Below are 24364 nucleotides of genomic sequence, written 5' to 3'. Positions count from 1 at the left end.
CCAACAGGTGGTACACCGAGCGCTCTCTAGAAGGGAGTGTCGCCCGCCCTCGGGGCACTTCTCCGCGGCCGCGCGCTCTCGCACCCCGGGAGCTACGTGGGCTCTAGAGCCAAGGCCCCGGCCGTGGGGACCGGGCGAGCGCTCCCGGTTCACGTCGCCTCCACGCCCAGCTCCTCCCGCTCTGCGTCCCCTCCCTTTGCCAAAGCTCAGACTCTCCGGGCCGCCCTTATTGTTGGCTGCGTCTGTCACTTTGTGGGCCGGGTGACATGAATGGATGGGCTAGACACACCTTCCAGCCTTCTAGAGAAAAAAAAGAAAAGTCCGGATCTGCATAGGGAGCGGGAGGGACTCCTCCGGCGCCCCCAGAGCCTACGCCGCGGGCCAGAGACACGCACAGCTCCCCCCTCCCACACTCACTCCTCCCATCCTTGGGAAAAAAAAAAAAAAAAAGCCCAACCCAAATAAATAGTATCGTTCCGAGCCTGCCGGTGTCCTCGGTGCCCTCTCCTTCTTCCCGGGCTCAGCGCGCTCCAGTTCTGCGGAAGGCTGCGACCGGAGGCAGCGGCGCGGGCCCCGTGCGGGGCGCGGAGCGAGAAGCGGGCGCGCCCGCGGCCGCACTATGCTCCCCAGCGCCGTGGCAGCCCACGCCGGCGCGTACTGGGACGTGGTAGCGTCCTCCGCGCTCCTCAACTTCCCCACAGCGCCGGGCTTTGGCAACCTGGGCAAGAGTTTCCTGATCGAGAACTTGCTGCGGGCTGGGGGCGCCCCGCCGCACGGGCTGCAGCCACCCGCGCACCACGGCCCCGCGTCGGCTCTGGTCGCCGCCGCCGCCACAGCCGCCCGCGCGCAGGTCCGGCCCCTGCCGGCCAGCCCCGTTCCCCTCAAGCTGTGCCCTGCGGCGGAACAAGTCAGCGCCTCCGGCGCGCCGTACGGCACGCGTTGGGCTTTTCAAGTGCTCAGCCCCTCGGCGGACGGCCCCAGGCTGCCGGGACGGGCCCCGGCGGACCGAGACTGTACCTTCCAGCCTTCAGCCCCAGGTGAGCTAGCTCTTCCCTCCCCAGCCGCGCCCGGCGCCTCCTGCACGGCTGGACCGGGATCCGGGCGCTCCGCGGTGCGCCCTGCGTCAAGGGAGTCCCGGCCCCAGCGCGCAGGAATCCGCTCTGGCCTGGGACCTTCTAGAGCTTCTCGAGCTTTAGCGGAGATGCCACTTCGGGGGTGAAGAAGGTACCACCACTGACTGCGAACCTCCCCTCCCCCATCCCATGCCACCCCTTTCCTCTCGGCCTCCTTTCAACAAGTGGTAGGGCTACCTTGATTTTCAGGCCTTTCCGGAGAAACCCTGAACGCACCTCATTGGGTTAGCGGGAAAGGGCAGCTCCAGTCCCCAAGATCTCTGGGCTCGCTGGACCAATTTCACGGGGCTTCCCAAGTTGAGCTTTTCTGCCCGCGGTCTGCTGTCCTGGAGGCCGCGCGACAGTGGCTCCCCGGGAAGTTTTTGGCAAGGAGAAGTTCTCGAGGCCCGCTTTGGGGGCTTTTTCTTCTCAAACTGTTGGTGATGTCCAGGAACGCTCGCAAAGATCTTTGGAAGCAGAGTTGCGCAAACTTTTGACTTTCCCCATTCTTAATATTTTGGATTACTAAAGCGCAAGGAAATCGAGGCCGACTTTTTCTTTGTGGTGAGCCGAAACAACTGAATTGGCACCTGGAATAGGAGATTCACCAATAAATAGGAATTTTCTTACCCAGAGAAAGGCAGTTTTGGTTTGTTTTCATTTTCGGATAAAATCCAAGTGGGAAGAGGATGCGAACGGCTTAGTCAGATATTAGCTAAAGCGAATGGAGTGGCAGCCGAAATGGGCAGTGAGAAAAGGAAAGTCTCTTAGAAACTCAGAAGCTGAGATCCAATTGGATTAATTTTTTTTTCCGCTGCGTCCTTAGACGATCTTAACTCATTCTTTTAATCCCGATGGGTTTGTCCAGAATGACTAATAGACGCTTTTTCAGCAGATTCCATTGTCCCAGCAAACTGCCGGATCAAATTTATTGCTAATGGCTTTATAGAATTTAACATGTTTAGAACCTGTCCTGGTCTTTCAGTTTGAAATGGTTACTAACAGAATGGAACAAATATAATTATATGAGCATCGGTCTTATTCATATACTGCAAAACCTGAACTCTAGGAAGACTTTTTTCATCTTGGGAAATGAACAATATACAGTTAAAGGCAGGGTTTTTGTTCCTTGGAAATTTGGGCCACTCTGTTATTTGTGAAGTATTTGGAAAATTAGAAACGTATATAACCGAATCACCTAAGCAAGAGTTAGTAAATAATGTTGGGTCATGAAAAATAACATTTTCAAAAAGATTGGTGATTTGCATAACTTTTAGTGGTTTGGCATTGAGTTCATTGAAGTTATTTTTAAAGATTTTTAAATTGGTCCTGATCATGATTGGCTACTCAACCACTGAAATTTACTTAATTTTCACCTTTGTGCATTTTACAGATTAAATTTAAATAAACCAAACACAAATCAAGCACAGATATTTCAATAACCGGAAAAGAATTTTGTGTATCTGTTTCATTAGAAATATTGCAATTATTGGGTAAAAGTACTCCTAACTACATTTTTAAAAATTTTCAAGGATATAATCATTCTTGTACACTTATTAAAGTGTCAAAATGCAAAAATGCTTTTTAGAATAAGAGAACAAGAATTTATATTTCCCTTTTAGGTGTTCTAATATAGTTTAAGCACATATTTTCCCAATATTTTACTTAGTTCTCATTGAAGGTATGATATTCTCCTGGGTTTATTTGAACAAATAACTGTTTATTTAAAAAAAAAAGGAGTGCATTTAATTTTTGAATCTAGAGAAGTATCTTAAGAAAATTAAAGCGCTCTTTATTTGTTCCTACAAATATGCTGCTTAAAACCAGCATTTACATTCATTTATCTTTGTAATTTGACACAGAATGTAGTTTTCTGAACATTGCCCTAGTTTTATTTAAGTGACAGATTTTTGTCCTACTGAATGTTGTGGGAATTCTTTTCTACTGTAGAATTATGAAGTTATAATGAGTACTGACAAGGTTACTATCACCTGAAAATTAGCTGACTGATGACATAATGATTGATGTTCTGTAGAGAATATAGAGGAGAGAGAACTACCATTTTTGGAAAGATAACAGGATTTCTTTATATTTCTTTCTGAAATGTCAGCAAATGACTGTTTCTGATCCTTCAGACACTTACTTTGGAGTGGACCAAAAATGTTATCTTTAATCATTTCAGCATATTGACTACTCGCTTTTTTTTTTTTTCAACATTAACTCGTTGGGCGTACCAACCCAAATGTCGAATGAAAAAAGCCCAGAGTTCTATGAATTGGTGTGTTGGTGAGCTACAGAACCATAACTAAAGGACTTCTGCCCCTGCATGCAATTTCTGTTTCATTATCTTTGTTACCCATTTTTAATTATACCACATATTTCATTCATGCAGCAAATGCTTATCAACTATCTCCCATGTGTCAGGCTCGGTCCTAGGCCACTGGGACAGTCAGTGCACAAAACAGATGACTGTCTCTGCCCTTGTGGAGCTTATATTCCACATTCATACTGCTTTGTGGCTTACCAAGTATTTTCATAACTGTTAGCTGCTTTAATCTTCCTAGTAGGCCAGTTTTTTTCCTACAGTGATTTACTTCACTTACCAATCTTGTTTTTGTCAGAAGTAACAGTGAAAACTTCTGTGGACTTGTGAAAAAGAAAAAAGTTGCCCCGTATCTTCGTATTCCTCATGTTAGTATTTCATTGAATATCAGAAACTAGTGATAACCAATTACATGTTTTGCAATAATAAATCAATTGTGATTTTATGTCTGAGCCCAGAAGGAAAGAAATTGGCCTTCCCTGTTCATCTTGCTGAGGATCTACAAGGTATAGACAGTTAGACAGTAACAGGGATTTACAGGTAATAAATGAGAGGATGGCTCTCAGTGCTTCATTCCAAAAAAGTGACAAGTATTTCCGAGTAGGAAAAAGATACTCTGTAGCTATATGTTATCAAGTGGTTTATATAGAGTAGTTTAAAAACCTTAAAAATCAAAGGGCATTCCTCAAGGCTCTAGACCAGCACATTTAGTGCAATAGACAGTAGTAAATAGTTTACCTCCAGGGTTGAATCTTTGGATCTGTTACGGTTTATTAGGGGAAACCAGGAGGTTTTGCAAGTAAATTAGAATCATCAGACAGCTTTCCTCAAAAGTTCATGTATGTCATTATTTGGTGACTATTGTGCTAGATTAAAATATTCATGTTTTTGTATATAAAAGAGAACTTTGAGGGCGCCTGGGTGGCTCAGTGGGTTAAGCCGCTGCCTTCGGCTCAGGTCATGATCTCAGGGTCCTGGGATCGAGTCCCGCATCGGGCTCTCTGCTCAGCAGGGAGCCTGCTTCCCTCTCTCTCTCTGCCTGCCTCTCTGCCTACTTGTGATCTCTCTCTGTCAAATAAATAAATAAAATCTTTTTAAAAAAAAAAAAAAGAGAACTTTGAAATGTCAAAAGCTGAAAAATTTGAATTTATCTTGGTTATGTTACCAGTTTTATTCAAAAATAAGTGGAGGGGCACCTGGGTGGCGCAGTCGGTTAAGCTTCTGCCTTTGGCTCTGGTCATGATCTCGGGGTCCTGGGATGGAGCCCTGCGTTGGGCTTTCTGTTCAGCGGGGAGCCTGCATCCCCATCTCTCTCTGCCTGCCTCTCTGCCTGCTTGTGATCTCTCTCTCTGTCAGATAAATAAATGGAATCTTTGAGGAAAAAAAAATAAGTGGAGATAGGCCTTGCTTTTTAATGACATTTGTTATTTTAAACATTAAAAAATTGACATAAAGATAATTTCCTGAATGCTATTTATTATTAAATCTACTTCTTAAAGGATTAGAAAGCAATTGTTTCTTCTAGATAGGCGAGTCCTTTCTTTCTTTCTTTTTTAAATTTTGTCAAGAAAGTTTTACTATATACTATAGGAAAGGTACCAGATCCATGGCATTTTACTGACCCCTTGTTAGGATTTCTTCTTACCATTAATACTTAATGTGCACTCTAGTTTTCTTGTCCACCTCCCAATTCCTGTTACTATTTACCTGTTAATCCATAATGCTGTCTTAAATTAATTGCACTTAGTTTTGTCTATGCCTGCTTAAAGACTTTGTGATCTAATTTATTAAGCCAGAGTTTTTCACTTATTTTTGCTACCACTGTGCTTTAGATTTGTTCTGGCAAATTAAAATCACAGCATCTTAAATGTTGGTGATGCTGACCCTGAACCTGGGTGGAGAATGGAGAATCCAGAGAAGGGTAAGGATGGACCCCATTCCAGTGGTTCCTTGTTCAGACCATCACCCCAACCATCCTTTGATGGAATTTGCAGATATTCTTACTTTGCCTATTCTTACTACATGTACATATTTTTTGTATCTTCTTAACATGTCTTTGGATTTATATTAACATATTAATAACTTAATACAGTTCATGAGAATCTGCTCTGAACAAACTGTTCTATGTTCCCCAAGTTAATGAACTGCTTCAGATTCATGGAGAGATTTTTGCTGTGAAGAGAACCAACAGACTATAGACAGTCCCTTCCCTTCTAGTAGTGATTCAGTAAGCCACCCTCTTTACAGAATAATTCCTGAGTTGGAGTTACAATGGCGTAGCAATTTATGTGCATTTAATTTGCCTCTGACTGTAGTACCTATCCCAATCCCAGCCCCTAACATATGCTTCTCTACCTTCTCTACTCCACTTTAAAACAAGGAATCTCAATCTGTTAACAGGTATTGAAGCTATTGAGGTTTAATAATAAAACAGGAGTAAATGAGCAGGCAAGTAGGAATATTTTAGAGCTTTCCCCTAAACTCCTATTGACTTAAGGATCTGAGGGTTATTTAAGAGGCATGATGGTTTGAATGCCCAGAAAATTGTGTACACATTTATGCATAAGTAAACATAGGACTCGGAGAGTTCAGAGTTATGTGCAGGAAGCCAAAGGATGCCATATGTTGTGGGCGATTTAAAAGGATTGTCGACAGTGATTTTATACACATTTATTTGTCATAAATGGGCTTCAGATATTGGAACTGAAGCTGTGAATTAAACTCCATTGTATCACTTTTTGAGTGTGCCTCCTCCTTCTGTTCTTGTGCCCACCAGAAAAAAATCCCCTTTGCTTTAAGAAATCACTTTATGACCGGGCACCTGGGTGGCTCAGTGGGTTAAGAAATCACTTTATGCTTAGGTTTGCTGCTGAATAATAGAAATGAAAGCAGCATGAAAGTAAGGGAAGCAACACAAGTAATAGATGTATTCATAAAATACTTTTAGATGTTTTGCTATGCAAGTTTTTACAGAGGTGAAATGTTCTTATCTTTAACATATTTAAACAAATGTGTCTTTAGGTTTGTGGGGGCTGGTAAATATTTCATTTACACCTCACTCAGCCTGTTTTCACCACCCTATTTCTGTTGTGGTTATGGCTTATAACTTTAAAATACTGTCTTATCATATCTTTCCTTTTCTTAAAGATTTTATTTATTAGGCAGAAGGAGAGAGAGCACAGGCACAGACAGGGGGAGAAGGAGAGGGAGAAGCAAGATCCCCACTGAGCAGGGAGCCCAAAGCAGATTTCTACCCCACGACCCTGGGATCATGACCGAGCCAAAAGCAGACACTTAACCGACTGAGCCACTGGGTGCCCCTTATTATATCTTTCAGGGAACTTGATTTGTAGCTCTTAATACAATGTTTTTCTACTTAGTCTTGGATTAACAGAGGTTTTAAATTTTTTTTTTCCTAATTACAGTTTTTTTTAAATAGTGAAAGTACACAGTTTTTAAGCCAGTTAAGAAGTATAAGTTTTCATTTGAATATACCTGGAGTCTGTCAGGAATAAAAAGGCAAATTGGAAAAAGAAACAGTATGATTTTTATCTAGGAATGCTTGTTAGAATCCTTATTTAAGACTTCATTAGATCATGCTTTTCTATTTTACACTCTCTTAGTAAGAAATTGGATTTTTGCCTTAATGTATAATATGCTTACCAGACCCTTGTATATTTTATTCCAAAACATTTTATTTTACTTTCAGTAATGTTTCCACTTTTAATGAAATCTCTCCCTTTTATTCTTTTTAGCCTCCAGTCAGTACTTGATTTGGCAATGCTGAGTGATTCATCACTTTATATAAAGTCACCATAACTGATCCTATTTTTAATAGCATTATTCATTTTGTCAACCAGCTATTAGTTGGGAATATTTCAGGGGCATATTTTTGTGAGCTATGTGAACAGTAAACTGAAGGCACTAAAATTCTCTCTGAAGTCAAAGATCAAAAAGCCTCTGAAGCTTTAGACTTTTGTTTCAGAACAAAAGCATCTGGGGAAAGGAAAGAAAAAAAAAACTTCACATCTTTTTCTATATTACTGAATACTTAATTGACTTCTTGTTTATCAATATTCCAATGATGAATTGGGTTTTTCACTCTTCTTTCACGTTTAGTCACCTTGCCATAACAACCTTAATTTTATTAATTCAAAGTGGCTGTCAGAAATAAAATATGCGATATATGATACATTTTTACCAGTCCTTTTGGGAAGACTCAAAATTTCTTGTTCTTTAGAATGTTAAATTTCTGACAACTTTTAAAATTAAAATATGTGGAGGAGCCTGGTTGACTCAGTTGGTTAAGTGTCTCACTCTTGATTTTGGTTCAGGTCACAGTCCTAGGAACATGAGATGGAGCCTGCTTAGGATTCTGTCTTTTTCCCTCTGTTTGTCCCACCCCACTCTCACATGCACAGGTGTACTCTCTCTACTCTCAAAAAAAAAAAAAAAAAAAAAAAGTAAAATATGTGAAGGTGTTAAGTTATTCTTTGAAGAGATTTTGTACCTTAAAAGAATAAAAACTATGATTGGTGCCATATTTCTTAAAAAGACTATCCTAGGGCTGGATTGAGTTTAGATGTATTGAACCAATTCTATAGTTACATTGGATCTAAAACCAAAAGACAGTACTTTTCATTTTTTTTAAGATTTTTTTTTTTAATTTATTCATTTGACAGACAGAAATCACAAGTAGGCAGAAAGGCAGGCCAATAGAGAGGAGGAAGCAGGCTCCCTGCTGAGCAGAGAGCCTGATGCGGGGCTCGATTCCAGGACCCTGGGATCGTGACCTGAGCGGGAGGCAGAGGCTTTAACCCACTGAGCCACCCAGGTGCCCCAAGACAGTACTTTTTAAAGCAGGAAAAGAATCAGTCCTATTTCTTTATGTACTTTCTGTAGGTGCTTTTGCATCACACATTGAATAGTTGCAACAGAGACCTATGGCTGCAAAGCCTAAAATATTTTTTTTTAAAGATTTTATTTATTTATTTGACAGAGAGAGATCACAAGTAGGCAGAGAGAGAGAGGAGGAAGCAGGCTCCCTGCTGAGCAGAGAGCCTGACGCGGGACTCGATCCCAGGATCCTGAGATCATGACCTGAGCCGAAGGCAGCGGCCCAACCCATTGAGCCACCCAGGCGCCCCAAGCCAAAAGTATTTTTTAAAGTAAAATTTGCCAACAGTTCCTCCAAAGCAAAAATGGCAAGTTGAGTAAATTTAACAATACAGTTTTATGAGCTGATTTTAGCAGCATTTCCATAATTTTAAAGCCTAGATTCATGTCTAAGGTCTTTATATTATTGCTTATATAATCATAATTCACAGAAGCTCCTTGAGCCTCTGTTTCCTCATTTCAAAATAAGAACAGAGATTAGAGTCAGCATCTGACTTTCAAACACATACTGCAAAAGCCCCCTGACAACATATAGGGAAAGATGTGAAAGACTCCTTCCCACCATTTTCTCCACAGGCAAAATGTTGGGAAAAAAGGGGTATTACTGTGTAAAAAGCCATCTCAAAGCTTAGAAGCTTAAAGGAACAATTCGTTATTTTCTCTCACAGCCCCGTGGGTTGACTGGGCTCTGCTGGTTAGTTCTCTCTTAGAATCTCATTACAGCTAGATGGCAGCCAGAGCTGTGGTCTTCTAAAGGCCCAGCTGGGCTGGATGTCCAAAACAGCTTCACACATGGCTGAAGCTGTTCCAGCAGTCCACACTTGGACTTTCCAAGTGTCTTGAACTTCTAATAGCATAACGCTTGGGTTATGAAAGGGAGGGTTTTAAGAGCAAACACTCTAAAAACCCCAAGAGTGGCTGCAAGAATCCTTATGGCCTAGGTATTAAAGTTCTAGAATGACATTTCTTCCATAGCCTTCTGTGAAACAAGGCAGCAGGGTCATCCCAAATAAAAGGCAAGGGGGAAATCAAGATCTTACCTCTCAGGGGAAGGAGTGCCAAATAATTTATAGCCATTTAAAATCTGCTACAGGGTGAAATCAGGGTAACAATCAGATAAAACTCTGGCCAGGTTTGTCTCCTGCTGGAGTAGATCAGTGCAAGGATTAGTCACACAGGGTGATATAGCTTGGGGCTCAAGGAGCCTTCATTAGGGCTTCTAGAATTGGAGAGCTACCCATTCTATTCTGTTATGCTATTCTCTCCTGGGATGTTGACTTTATAATAAAAAGAGCAATGGTTTTCCTCAGATTTGTCAGCGCTGCTATGGAGACGCCTTGAAGGGAGAGGTAGCAGAGGTAGTGAAGTATTTGATGATTGCAATGAACTGGACCCCCACCGCTTGAGAGGAAGCAAGATCTGCTCACCTGCTGGTGCAGTGAGGCCGGAAAAGATGCTGGTGCAGTGTCCAAACAAAGGGGTGCCATCACCTATTCTTATTCCTGCAGTGGGACCCTTCCACCTAGCCTTACCTTGCTCCACCACATCGCACCCAGTACTGCCAGGAGAATTTCCCCAAAACAGAGCTTTGTCATATTGCCAAGCTACTCAGGGAAACCTTCTTTGTCCCCATCTGATGGTCAAATCAAATAGAAATACTCTGTTCTCCCAAGACCTTCATTCCATCAGCAACATTTCGGTTCTCCAACTACATTCCTTAGAGTTCAGTCTTTGGGCCTAGTGCCTGCAGTGGGGCAGGTCTTCTTAACCTGCCCCATGTGCTCCTCCTCAACATCCCCCCACACACTGCCTTTTGTTCTTGCCACCTTTCCTTGTTGGAATGCCTTCTTCTCATCCTTTGCAGTTCTAGATACCTTCCAAATCAAGGTGTGGATTAAGATGTTGTTCCTGATTAAAGCCTTCCCGGACAAAGCCTTCTTAACAATAATCTTTTCTTTTTACTTCTCTATTTCAGTGGAAGTCTTGACCATGCTGCTTCTTTTCATACGTTGTCTCCCAGTTGATCTCAAATTGCATAATAATGGCAGGAGTAAAGGCTAACATGTATAGAGTGCCTGCTGTGTCAGACATTGTTTTGTGTTCTTTTCAGTGTTTCCATCCTGGCGATGCATTGTAATGACCTGTGCAGCATTTGAAACAATGCTGTGCTAACGAGCCCACCCTTAGCCAGTGTGATTTAACCCCATTGGTGTGTGACCTGGGCATCTGTATCTTTGAAAAGCACTCCAGTTAATTCTAGTGTGTATTCAGGGTTGAGAACCAATGGTTAGGAAAATGCACCATACAAATTTTTTCAAGCCTCTCTTTCTCAGGGAATGCTTCAGATTTTACAGAACAAAATTGACTTTGGAGAACAGAAAAATTTGCATTTCATTTCTCTGACCTGCAGATATAAATCTGTAAGTAAAGAAACACTAAATAGAAATTCTTGTAGAAAAGGAAACTTTCTTTTTCATCTTTGTAATCCCAGTACATAGTACACTGTGTGGCACTCGATAGAGATGCAATAAATATTATTTGCACAGAATTAAAAGGATAGAATCAAACAAGTAGATACTCCACTTGATTTATCTTCTCATAGCTGTACCAGAACATTAGACCTTTGTTTTTCTGTGTCTGAAATACTCATTGAGGAAATAAATGTGGACTTCTGTTGTTTTCTGACGAGCAGGAAGATAAAGGATGAATTTACTTCACTTGCTTTCCCTTGTGACTGAAAGCAAATTTGCATGTGGATCACATAAATGAATTCCTTTCAGGTTGTGTGATAAAATAAATCACACCTCATTAGGTAAGAGATATTGCTTAGGTCTTACTACTCCGGGCATCTGGTTGCCATTCTTTGGAGTCTTGTTTTTGGGTCCACTCTATTCCAAATGTGTATTCGTTTCAGGTCACAAATTTAGATTTCTTTATTTCTGGTGCCCAGGTACCAGGCACTTAAAGAAGGTTATTTAAAACCATTTTAAAAAAATTATTTAATTCCCCGTTATTTCCTAGAGGTATGTTTTGACCCTTTGGTTGCCTTACTAAGACATCTTGGAACCTTTTCTCATTTCTCCTCATCTTTAAAGGGTGCTGCCAACTGGCATAGCACTGCAGTGAACTCCAAATTTATTTGAAAGTTTTATTAGTGGTCTTTAGTATTCTTTCTTTGAAACATCAACCCAAGTCAGTTTGTACCACAGTTTTGCATGGACAATAAAAAGAATGTGGTTTCACCCTTTTTAAAATACCCATTGTTCTTCTCCATCAGTAAAAGAAAAGTGAAAATAATAACAGAGAAGCAATTTAAAAATTATTGCTTGCTTTCTAGACAACAGAATTTTGGAGATAATTTCTCTGTAGTTAGGCTTGTAATTGTTCTTGGCTATGAGATGCTTGTATCACAAAACCATCTCGTTCAGTTTGGAAAGAAATCAGGCCAGTTCACCGTTAAGTTGGCTCTAAGTTCCCACCTTAATTAAATATGCAGAAGAGTTAATAGATATTTTGATTCTGTGGCTTCAGTTAAGTCCGAACATCTGATTAAGAAGTGAAAAGTCGGGGCGCCTGGGTGGCTCAGTGGGTTAAGCCGCTGCCTTTGGCTCAGGTCATGATCTCGGGATCCTGGGATCGAGTCCCGCGTCGGGCTCTCTGCTCAGCAGGGAGCCTGCTTCCTCCTCTCTCTCTCTGCCTGCCTCTCTGACTGCTTGTGATCTCTCTCTGTCAAATAAATAAATAAAAAAAAAGAAGTGAAAAGTCCATGAGGTTTTCTTGTAAGTGATTTTCGTCATTTGGATTCAGACAGTTCAGTTCCAAGAATTTTAAGTGATTTGTTTGTGACTTGCAGCAGATTCCTACAGAAACTGGAAGCTAGTTTTGTCAGTGGAATACAAAACTCTGAGTATCCTGAAACGTTGTGCTGACAGAACCTAATATCATATTGTACCTGACAGTGTGCGTTTCATTCCCCCCTCCACCCCCACACGAAAGGCCATTTGTTTTTCTTTTATGGAAAGCTTGGGAGATGAGTCCCTTTTCTGGGTTCCAGCTCTTAGGAATAATTGGCAGTCTTTGCATGAAATCCTTATCTTTCCTGGCTAATGATTAAATATGCTAACATATTTATGTTTCTCTTGTCCTTTTTAAAAAATTTGCTGAAAATAGTTCTCATCACATTGCAGACACATGCTTGAATGGTAGAGGTTCTGAGGCTGAATGGTAATGAATGAATGAGATAGCGTGTGTTAAATTCATAGCTAGTCCAGTGCCCGGTGTATAATAGACACTCCTTAAATATTATTGTCATAAATATTCAGTAAACTCGTGATGAATTGTTCCCAATATGATCAGTGATAAAATGACTGTATTTAGATTGCACTGATGGGCTTTGAAATGCATATCATCCAGGATGAAATTGCCTTGTTTTCTGCCTTTTTTAGAGCATTTTCAGAGTAGTTCTTAATGGCTTACAAAAGTTTTAACAGGTCTGTTAACTTGTGCTTTGTTTTTATCACAAATAAGTTTCTTTGTTCATTGCTTTAAAAAGCATGAGGTTTATAAAAATTTTAAAGTGTAATATATATTTCTAAATGCATTTCTTTGTTTATTTTATTATTATTGTTTTTTGCATTTCATTGTTTAAATCTTATTTCCTCATACCATTCGACACCCTTGCAATCACATGGTCAGCTGGATTAACATTTGACTTATGTCAATTTGTAGGCACATGTTAAAAAAAAAATGGAGCACTTAATTGGAATTTCACAGCAATTTTCACATAAGCCAGTTTAAACAAGGTGTATTTATGTATGGGAATCAGGAGTGAACTAATCTGTGTAAATATATGTATGTCAAAGAGTTGATTTAAAATGGTGAAGAAATTCTACACAATGGAACCTGAAGCCTGGTCATGTAACGTGTAGTTCTGTAGACACAAGAGTTTATTACGGTAGATAACATGTCATTTTGATTACAGCTTTCCTCCATTAAGATAAGGTAAAATATAGTAATAAACTATTCAGTGCAAACATTTTATGGTTAAACTTAACACTAAGATCATATATTTCAAAGCTTCATTTATCACAAATGAATTTAATTGATCACATGTCTCAAATGAACCATTCATTTTTTTTCTCCCAATTTATTTATTTTCAGAAAAACAGTATTCATTATTTTTTCACCACACCCAGTTTTTTAAAAATCTTTTAGCTTTCTATTTTTAGGGCCATAGGGTTAGTCTGAGAAACATTTTGGCTAGAATGGTAAAATTTGTACATTTTGCATGATTATTGTAATAATATCACTAGTGTACTTATTTTCTACACTTTATTAAGTACAAATATTTTTTTCATGTGTGTTTTTCCAGCTATTGTTATAAATGTTTCCTTGTATGCATGTAAATACAGCATTGCATTTTGTGCCAAACAGCGCAATTGCCATTACTTAATTATCTGTGGAATGTTTCTTTTGGGGATGAAATAAGTTAACAGAAATGCTTGAGAATAAACATAATGTGACAAAGCTTATACATAAAAATATATTTTTATTTTTCAATGTACTTATAGTCCAAGAATAATGAAAAATGTAACTCTGCCCAAATAATGCCATTTTCTTGTAATATAAGATGTTAAATTAAGAAGAAATGGCTTATCATTTCTTCGATGGTTTTATAGTCAATATTAGAATGACTTATGATAACAGTGAAATTAAAAAAAATGTTTTATAGGTTGCCTGGGTGGCTCATTCAGTGGAGCGTGCAATTCTCGGTCTCAGGGTCGTGAGTTCAAACCCCACATTGGGGATAGAGCCTATTTAAAAAAAATCAGAAAAAAAGTTTTATAGTACTTTGGAACACCAAAATGGATTTCGTTTTCATACTTTGCTTAATTGCTGTATTTTCAAAATGCCATTTTTTATAAGATTTTATTTTTACATAATCTCTCTACTCAGTGTGGGGCTCAAACTTACAACTCCAAGATCAGGAGCCGTACACGCCACTGACTGAGACTGCTGTGTATGTTTGGAAATATTATTCAGACAAACATTTTATTATTTGAAAACTTGGATATTAAAAAACTGAGAACATTAATATTGGCAACTTTCCATTATATTATGATTTATGGTTAATTTGCAATTTGAAGGCATTAAGAACCTAAATTCTTGTTGGGCAATACACTTATTTTGACATACCTTCAAAAATATTTGCAAAAATAAATACATGCTTATCAATTGGTTAAAATACAAGTCTGAAATTACTGTGTTCTTGAAAAACCTATGTTTTCATATCAAAATAATATTCACTAAATATGACTAAGAAAAAAGTTGCCATTGAATATGTAGCGAGAGTGATAAAAATATTTATTTTCAAGTGGACAGTAGAGATAAAGGACATTCTATCACCACAGATCATTCTCTTGGATAGTGTTGCTCTGGGGTATTTTAAATAAAAGAATACATGCTACATATAATTATGACAACACAGAAAATTAACTTTTAAGTTTGGTTTTGATCCATTGATTATTTCCAACGCATCTTCCAAATCTTGATTAAACTCTTTGGCAATCTCTTTGGGTGATAAAGGCTACTTTAGAATGACTTTAATTTCAGTAAAAGTTATAACTAGCTAAGTAAAGGCTGAGGAAATGAAATGTTTTACTCATTGGCTTTGGGGAAACTGGAATTTTGAATATTGTCTAAAAGAAATGGCTCATCCATGAGATCAATGCTTTCTCCACAGCGTCTTCCAAGCCTTTTTTCCTGAGTGCCCCTCCATTCTACTCGGCATGCTGCGGTGGGTCCTGTCGGCGCCCTGCATCCCCCACTGCTTTTGCAAGTAAGTTTTTATGCTTCATCAGCAATGCCTCAGTTATTCTGTAAACCAAAGCAGCAGGATTTAATGTGCTCTGGAAAACTAATTGGTAATGCAATGGCAAGGAGCTAAATCCTCACTAAAAAAATCACAGCGATCCTATTCAGGAGGTTTCCAGAGATTTATCAGACCTCAGCACACTGAGCAATTGTGAGCAGTTTCTAATGGCATTGAAACCCAGGGCTGACACACCAAGGAAAGTGACTTGTTTTCCATTCGATATAAAAGATCTCAGAGGGACCAGTTTGGCTCTTTCTGAAACATGTAGCAATACTCATTTAGAGAAGAAAAAAGAAAGGAAGGAAGGCTAAGAAATTGTGCTGTGTGAAATTTCCATTCAGCTTAAAATGTGACACAGAAAGTCACTGGGTGTCCGTAGAAAATAGTTAAAATTGTCCGGGTTGTAAAAGGAAACAAATACCTCCTCTTTATGATCTTGAAGAAAAGTAGCCAGAGTTGTAGGAAATATTTTCAAGAGAACTCTTCCTTGAACATTACAAAATTTAAACATTGTCCAGAGGTGAAGTGAGAATGACAACTTTGAAAAACTTTCAGAGCACACATGCACACACACACTCACATAACCAAAGAAAACAATGTCAAACAAAAAAGAAATAAAGTTCACCTTGATCTTGAGATTTCTAGGTAAAATAAGAATTTGTAACCAGAGAATCTGAGCTTATGAAAAAGGAGTCCAGTAAAGGGGCACATTTATTTCAGGTGCCCAAGAGGAAACATTTATTCAGGCTAACCCCTCTGTCAGGTGAAAAGTGAAATCGGAGTTGAGTCAGGCTGAAGTAGAGAGCTCTATCACGGTTGAATTCAGGTCCCTGCTGCCTCTCAGTTAATGTGTTTTATGAATGTTTCAGGAGAGCAGTTGCTCAACAGAATGATTCCTGACAAGTGAGGCAGCAAATGCTGGCCGTTTAATGAGCTGCAGGCCTCTGAGCATCTCTTTAGGGGGCCGATACTTTCCCACAGAGCATTTTACATGGCAGGGACCCAGCCACAATGGGTGACAGACCCGTGACCAATCATCACTTTCACTTGACTCATCCACACGCGACCTCACCACGATTTTTCACTGTGCAGATGAACTTTAGGAGCCATTTCACATGGAAAAGGCTCGGGCAAGGGTCAGTTGCCCTTTTGTATGGTCATAAAGCGAGGCTCTGTGTGTCCATCTTTTCTCCTGTCTCACATTCCCAGTGAATTTCTGGACACCATTTAAAGCACTTGACTGAAAAATAAAGCAGTGAATGAAACTGACTTTTATAGACTCATTCTAGCTCATCTTCCCATATAACCCTGTCCACCTGAAAAGGGATTTAGTGGATGAGCTGAGTGTATACAGGACTTGCTGAATACATAGGGTCCATTATCAACTCTGGGGATTGTTTATTAACCAGGACTGATACACCACTATTTTGGAAGTGACCTATTAATTGTCCATTTAACTAGAATGTATTGATTCACATAGAAAAATAGAAACCGTGACTAAACCTTTTACTCGCTCCTTCAAGGTGGTCTCCTATGAGGGCAGCTGAAAAGTGTTGTGCAAATTAAGGACACATTTGTCACCATAGATTAGAGTATCAGGGAAAGGCTGTTGGAGTGGAGACTTAAGTCCAAGAGACCTGACACTGTGGTGTCGTGGCATGTCTGGAATTAAATCTGTGGTGTCGCAGCCCCACGGTAGAGATTGAAAGAGATCCCATACCCTGTTTTGGTTACTCTACCTTGACAGAATACTGGACTTCCGTTTTAAAGAACCTCTAGCAGTGTAGGTTAGATAAGTGGAAATGGACAAAAAAATCCCATGTAACAGGTAGACAATAATAAATTCATGTGTGTATACATGTATAGGTTTATTCATTTTATAGCAGTGTTTTTGTAAGAGTGTCCAAGCCCTAAATGTACGCTATTGCCTGGGCCAGTTTGATCCATAGAGCACATAAAAGTAATTCTAAAAAGCATTTCCTGGAGAACATCACCTTGTCAGTTGCTTGAAAAATTACTTTAAGAAAGACTTGTTTTCCTCCATCTCCCTCTGGGTTCTTCCCACTTTGTGCCTTTGGCATAAACGTTGTAAATTGTGGTGTCTCTCCCTAGAGGCTTATAAAGTCCCATGTTTATCTTTCTTAATTCAGTAAAACATACAAGGGGTAAATCAGCACAGCTCAGATCAAGCATAGAGAATGCTGTACTTGGTCTGTCTCCATTTCTGAAGTTGGCATTTTAAAACTCGTTAGAGATGCCACAAGTGTTTTTAATGAACTTTGGTGTCTCATTAGTTATAAATCTGAAATGAATTTTTTATTTTTTATTTATAATGTTCATCGTATTTACAGAAAATGATAATGAAATGGTAGATTTATGCTGTCAATAAAGAGTTTTACATAAATAATCATGATACCAAGGAACGTTAATAAGGCTGACATCTGCATAGTACTCTTTATTATTGAAGGCATATACTAGATTTTCTTTTCTTCCTCTTTGTTTAATAATAAGAACAATTTTTACGCCCAAGCATTAACATTTTTTTTCCATGCATAGGAGAAGGAAAATGAACTGTCCAAGTAATCTAGTATTAAATTTCAGCCAAAATGTGCTGACATGTGTGGACAGCCAAAATCAAGGTTTATACTAAACATTTTAATGAGCAATAAAGTCTGAAAAGCATAGGATCAGATCAACAGGTTCATAGCTAGTAAGTAAAATATCATTTTGACTCTTTTAACATGATTCATTTGTATAAAATTGATTTCATTTTTCTTGTTAACCTTTTAGATTTATGATTAACTTGTTGTTGCAATGTGGAAACAATCATTCCTCTAGTGCCCTTCTCACATATAATAAATGGTTTAATAGGCTCTTTAAGCACAGCCCTGACAGTGGGAAAAAATTAAAAGGCAGTGGTAAAAGTTCTCCCCTCCCCCAAAGCAGTGGAAGGAAAATCTTTGATATTACAGCCATGAGGTTCTTTTCAAAATCACACATTTCTCAGCCAAGATGAAATAGAAAGTCATGGAAATTATGCGGAGAATGACCTTTAAAAAAAAAAACAACAGACCTGAAAAGGTACAGGAGTCTTAATTATGTAGAATGGCTAATTGAATTAATCAGATAATTATTTCATTTTGTCTTTGAGTACCCAACTTGAATGTAATCCTTCAAAAATGTTATGCATTAAAAGACAAAGTTTAAATTTAGAGTAACGTTGTGAAAATATGAGCAGGGAAATATTCTTCTGGGACAAACTGCTCTGCCTTTTCCTTGGGAGATTTTGAACTTATATTCTACACTGTAAGATCATGTTCCTCTTTTCTCTTCCTTGCTAAAACTTAGAGGAACATAATACACTCTCCAAATTTGCATTTAGGATTTTTGTTGAAGGCAGCAGGGAAGGGCTGTTATTTTTATTGTTGATAGGTTGGTCTGGTGAATGTCACTATCAAAGATAGGCAATGCTCTGGTGAGGATTCTTGGCACTGGACCTGGCTTGTGTTCTCTTTCACTGTTCTCAGCTGGAGTGCTGGGTGCCCAGAGAGAATTGACAAGACCGACGGCAGTCCTTCTGTAAGGATTTATCATTAGCACTCTAAGATCTTCAGAGGGATGCAGCATTTTGTTCTACTAGAGAAAGAAGTGAGATTATTTTGTTGAAAATATAATCAGGTTTGTGCAGTAAGTTGAATACAGGTTTTGACTTCTCAATAGTGAAGGGAGGGGTGTTCCAGAGATAAATGACACTCAGTCAACCAGGAAGAATGTTTAAAGGAGTCAGAGACTCAAAGACAATAGATTTTCCAAGTTGATGGCTCTATTCAACAGTTTCTGCAGAGGCAGTGAACATATTTGAGTAACTTTCCGGGAATGGAGTTCCCTTTCTCCCCAGATGTGTCCTTAAGTAATAGAAGATGGAGGATGGAAAGCAGAGCTACTTAGTGATATAGGATGCCTGTTCCTGATCTTGTCTACAGCCCTTGCCTAAACATAATGTGACATCTAATGGGGCAGCTGATAAAGTCCTGATTTGAGATTCCCCCCAAAAAGTGCATGAGTGTATAACAGAGTGACAGAATTGGCTGAACAGAACAAAGAAGGAAAGGGTTGTACTCTTAGCTCACTATGTGTCTACAGAATGATATGGGGATGTTGGATTATGCTTTTAGAACTACAATACTCAGAGCAAGGGAGATAAGAGTCCTACTAGTCTCTGTAATGGTCAGACAACCTACACCTGCTCAGTTCTGGAGCCCCACTTTAAAAGGCACAGTGAGCCCATTTGCCTATAAAGGTCAGGTCAGGAATAGTCCGCAGCTAAAATGGTGAAAAGTCTCTATGCCTGGTCATGAATTTTCTAAAGTGAGTGAGTATGTTTGGCCTGGAGAAGAGAAATAATAGGGAGAACCTGAGCGTCATCTTCAAATTAGATATACTGCATTCAGTATAGATTTAAAGGAGAGACATGGAGCCAACAAGTGGAGTTTAATGGAAATTGAATTTGGGATTAATATTAGGGAAAGATTTTTAGCAAATTAATATGGTTATAATGTATGATACTGAAATACTATAGCATTCCCAAATACTATATTATATAGAGAATGGAAGGTAGACTTCTAGTTTAAATGGGGCAAGCCAGGGAAGTTCTATATCTTTCTCTCCATGCCTCAAATCCGCAGGAATGATATAAAATACACACACACACACACACACACACACACACACACTACATCCTCACACATGAAAATATGAAGGGGTCCATTAATTTATCTTGTGTTCTATTCCTCTGTGGATCCCCACCTCTCTCCACCCAACAGTGTCATTTACACACAGCGCGGCTCCAGCCGGAGCATCCGTCGCCAGCCCCATTTCATGCAGGGGCTCCCTGGAGGATGGTGCATGGGGCCATCTCAGCCCTCAGGGAATCATGCTTTTGAAACTTTTCTATCCTCTGTCTCTCTGCCACTTTAATGGGATTCTTCCCACCTCCCGACCTCTTTGCCTACTTACAACTCTGACAGTCTTTGGTATAATTATAAAGAGGATTGGTGGACTTCACTCTTCCTTTTTATGTGACTTTAAAGGCACAACTTAACTTTTTGGACCCTTAGTTTTTTCCTAGGGAAAGTGGAGGAGATAGTACCTCGCTCTGGGGGTTGTTGTAAGGAAGACATGCCATGCTGCAGGGAGTGGCCACAAACCATAACACCTGCTGAGCCCCATTAAAAAAATATATATATATAATATATATGAATATATGTATATATATGTGTGTGTGTATGGAGGCCACGGGACAGAATCATCATCATCATCATCATCGTCGTCATTGTCATCATCATCATCACCATCATGCTCCCAAAATGGTAGGGTCCATAGCACCTTGAATTGGTGGTCCTGGCCTTTAAAGCCTCTTTTCTACATGTCTTAAATTCTGTATCTGTTTATGTTTATTTTTATATTACTCACTAGTTTATTTTTTGTCACTGGAAGTTTCTATACAAGTCAGACATGTGTCATGAGTTTAGGCGTAGTCAGAGGTGTTTGTGGCTGATAACGTTGTAATAGTTTCTGAGAGAATTTTGAGTCACCAACAAGTTCTTGAAGTCCTTGTGTTTGTTTTGTAGGCATAGATGTGAGCACATATTAGATTTAGAAGGTATGGAAGTGGTGTAGTTTCCTCAGTACACTTTATTTTTTTTAGATTTATTTATTTATTTATTTATTTATTTAGAGAGGGAGGGAGGGAGGAAGAGAGAGAAAGTACACAAGCAGGTAGAGGGGCAAGAGGAGAGGGAGAGAATTCTCAAGCAGACTCCCTGCCAACCTGGAGCCCAGTGTGGGTCTCAATCCCAGGATCCTGAGATCATGACCTGAGCCTAAAATCAGGTTGGAGGACACTTTATGGACTGAACCACCCAGGTGCCCCCTCATTGTGCTTTATGGTTAGATCCAAAGACAGCCCATAAAAGACCGTGGGGGAGAGATGGAGAGGAGCTTCCATAGTAAAAGTAGCATCTTCCCAACTTTTCACAGGAATCTAAGGCTCGTCACATTGGGAAAAACCAGCATGACGTGCATATTGAGAGCAGTGCTAAGAGGAACAGTAACTAGAAAAGAATATGGTAGTCTTTATCTTTGCCATATTCATTTGCTTGTCATTGCTCATATCCATGCTCATTTTCAGGCACTGAAACCTGAGGGTCCCGGACTGAAGAATTAACCCTTTGGCCATCATAACCATTTTAGTCTCTCTTTCAAGACTGAGGTCTACTTTGGGTCCATGATTTTCAAAATGTTAGTATTTATCACATTAGTGAGAGTAATTTGTTTGTAGATTGTCCTCAATGGGAAACTTCTTTCTCTTTACTTAAAAATAGCTCCATAGGAAAACTTATGAGTTTCTTTAAAAGTTTTAGGGATATTTAGGGGTACCTGAATATATATCTATGGTGGCTCGGTCAGTTAAGTGTCTACCTTCATTTCAAGTCATGATCACAGGGTCTTGGGATTGAGACCCACTTTAGGCTCCTTGCTCAGTGGAGGGCCTGCTTCTCCCTCTCCCTCTGCCTGCTGCTCTCCCTGCTTGTGTACTCTCTCTCTCTGTCAAATAAATAAATAAAATATTAAAAAAAAAAGTTTTAGGGTTCCTTTAATGTGTTACCTCATTGTTTTATTTAAACTTGTAGGTCTTACTGAAGAAGGGGCTAGGATGGGTAGAATCATGGTCCCTACCTATAAAATCGCTACCTAGAAAACGATGTATGTAGAGTTTTAAAAATGAGGCCTGTAGACTCACAGATTTGCTGTGCATTTCTATAAGATATAAAAGGTTTTATTAACTAGGGAAATACTGGCCTTTCAACAATGCAGAGCTGGTCAGGTCCTCCTCAAAAGGCTTTTCTATTGGGCAAGTCATGACCTGAGCTCATTTCAGTCACCCCTGGCCCTAATGTACCTTTCCAGCTTATCTTCTGTGTTCTTGGCACTCATACCCTGCAATCTGGAAATACCAAGGTTCCAGGTCCACCGTGTTTCACCCATGTCCTCACTCCACTCATGGGTGCCCAAATTTGAACCCCTCTTCTCTCCCTGCCTTTGACTAGATTGCCTGTAAGAGGAATTGCTATTTTCTTCTGTCTTTTCTTCTCTCTCAGAACTTACTCTGCTATCCTCCAAGTCTAAGTGGCTTCCTGTCTGGTTCTTCAATACTTTCTCTGCCATGGTCTGCAGTTACTTATCTCACTGCGTTGTGGCTGGCTGTTTAATTTCTTGGACCTTTCCTTATCAACTGTGAGCACCTGAAGGATGGATTGGCTTCATCTTCACTTGTCTCTCAGCAACATCTCAATCACCCCACCAGATTATTCTCAAAAAGGTTGCTACAGTGTTCGCTTGTTTTCCTTAGAAAGTAGAACCAGACTTAGAATGCAGAATAGAGATGAATTATTTGTCCATAACTCTATAGTAGCCTACTTTATGTTTATTTTTGCCTTTTCAGTCTCTTTTCTCGGCATTTTTACTTAGTTATAAACATAGTATGTGTCTTATTTATTATACACAGTATAGCATATTTTCTTTGCTGCTGCCTGGTCTTCATAGTTCTCATCTTTAATGGTTCTTTAAAATTTCACCAGGGGGATATGGCATCATGTAATTATAAATTTCTTTACCTTTTGGTATTTAGGTTTCTTTCCCCAATATTTAACACATATGGCTATAATAATGATAGATTATATACATTTGTGAATGAAAAATGCCAGAATCAAAATATCAAGTGATAGGGCTTGCTGGAATTTGAGGACACAATTATCAGGAACAGGAGATGCCTTGTAGTCCATACTCACACACTGGTCCAGGACAGTGTAGAAGCCTGTAGTCACAGACAGGAGCTTTGACTGTGCTTATAAATGTTTCTCCCCTTCCGTTTTGACATGTGACATCTGAGTAGAAAAACAGTGTGGCACAGAGGAAGGAACCAAAAATTTAGATTTAGAAGGTCCTGCTACCAGCTGAGCTCTGTGTTCTTGGTGTGGCTTTGGACCTTAACAGCCCTGAATACTTCTTCATCTGTACGGAGTATGTCTGTGACATGGTTCTTACAAGAATCAAATGAAATCCAACAAGCAGAACTAGATAGATTCATGGGATCCTTCCTGTGGGCCAGGCACTGTGAAATTTTCTTGTATTATGTCATCAAATCCTTAGAGCATAAGCTGAAAAAGGCTAATTAAACTGGCTTTAAGTCATACAGGTAAATGCCATAATCCAAACCGAGTTCTTCCCTATTACACATTTCAAACTCCTTTGTCCTAGCCTTCCTGGAGAGGGATCACCCCAACAGATGAATTTCGGAACCCATGTAGAAAGCCCAATACCATAGTCTCTACACCAAGGAAAGTTCAAAGAAGCAGCACATTTAGAAAAAGGATGGATTGAGCTATTTAGAATATTTTTATTAGTAACCAATATTTCATAAAACTATTTAAATCTTTGATAAAGAGGTAGTGAATCTGGTTGTCAAAATGTGACCTTCAAGGTATGGCTTTGGCATGTGACAGGCAAAAAAAAAAGAAAAATGATGCTGTGGATGGAGAATTAACCACGATCTCATGCAATGAATGGAAAGAGCATCAACAAAAATAGACGTTTGTAAAGAATTTGGCTTGATTACATCCGACGGCGTTTCCAAGGAGATGCAATTGTTACAGAGCTGGAAGGAAAGAGAGAGAGGCCAGATCTTCTCGTGATGTGAGGATGAAATAGAATGAGGTGTAAACCAGGACGCTGGGATCATGACCTGAGCCGAAGGCAGCGGCCTAACCCACTGAGCCACCCAGGTGCCCCCCTTGCTCCATCCTTAAAGCAAGAAGGGTAATATCAGAGAAAGTAAATCTTTCTCTGTGACTTCATTTTCCCACTCTCTTTTCCACTCATAAGGACCCTTGTGATTACATTGCCCACCTGGGTACTCCGGGATGCTCTTCTAGTCTCCGGGTTAGCTTGTTAGCAGTTGTAATTCCATTTGCAACCTTAATTCCCCCTTGTCATGTCATGTAATATATTTCTAGGTTCTGGGGAACACATTCACATAGGCATCTTTGGGAAGGCCATTATCATTCCTACCACAACTGGGAAGCTGAATGAATGAAGGAT

General features: G+C 39.7%; 1 protein-coding gene across 1 annotated transcript in view; it reads left to right on the top strand.

Moving 5' to 3' along the window:
• Positions 1-619: 619 nt before the first annotated feature.
• Positions 620-24364, top strand: part of DBX2 (developing brain homeobox 2) — a 32797-nt gene continuing 9052 nt past the window's right edge. The window contains exons 1-2 of the mRNA XM_044226921.1: positions 620-1037; positions 15074-15169. Of these exons, the coding sequence (XP_044082856.1) occupies positions 620-1037; positions 15074-15169 (514 nt within the window). The remainder of the gene's footprint in view (positions 1038-15073; positions 15170-24364) is intronic.

The sequence above is a fragment of the Neovison vison genome, chromosome 12, assembly GCF_020171115.1.
Source record: "Neovison vison isolate M4711 chromosome 12, ASM_NN_V1, whole genome shotgun sequence".
Classification (NCBI taxonomy): Eukaryota; Metazoa; Chordata; class Mammalia; order Carnivora; family Mustelidae; genus Neogale; species Neogale vison.
Note: the sequence above shows the minus strand (reverse complement) of the source record. Positions and strands in the feature narration are given on the sequence as shown.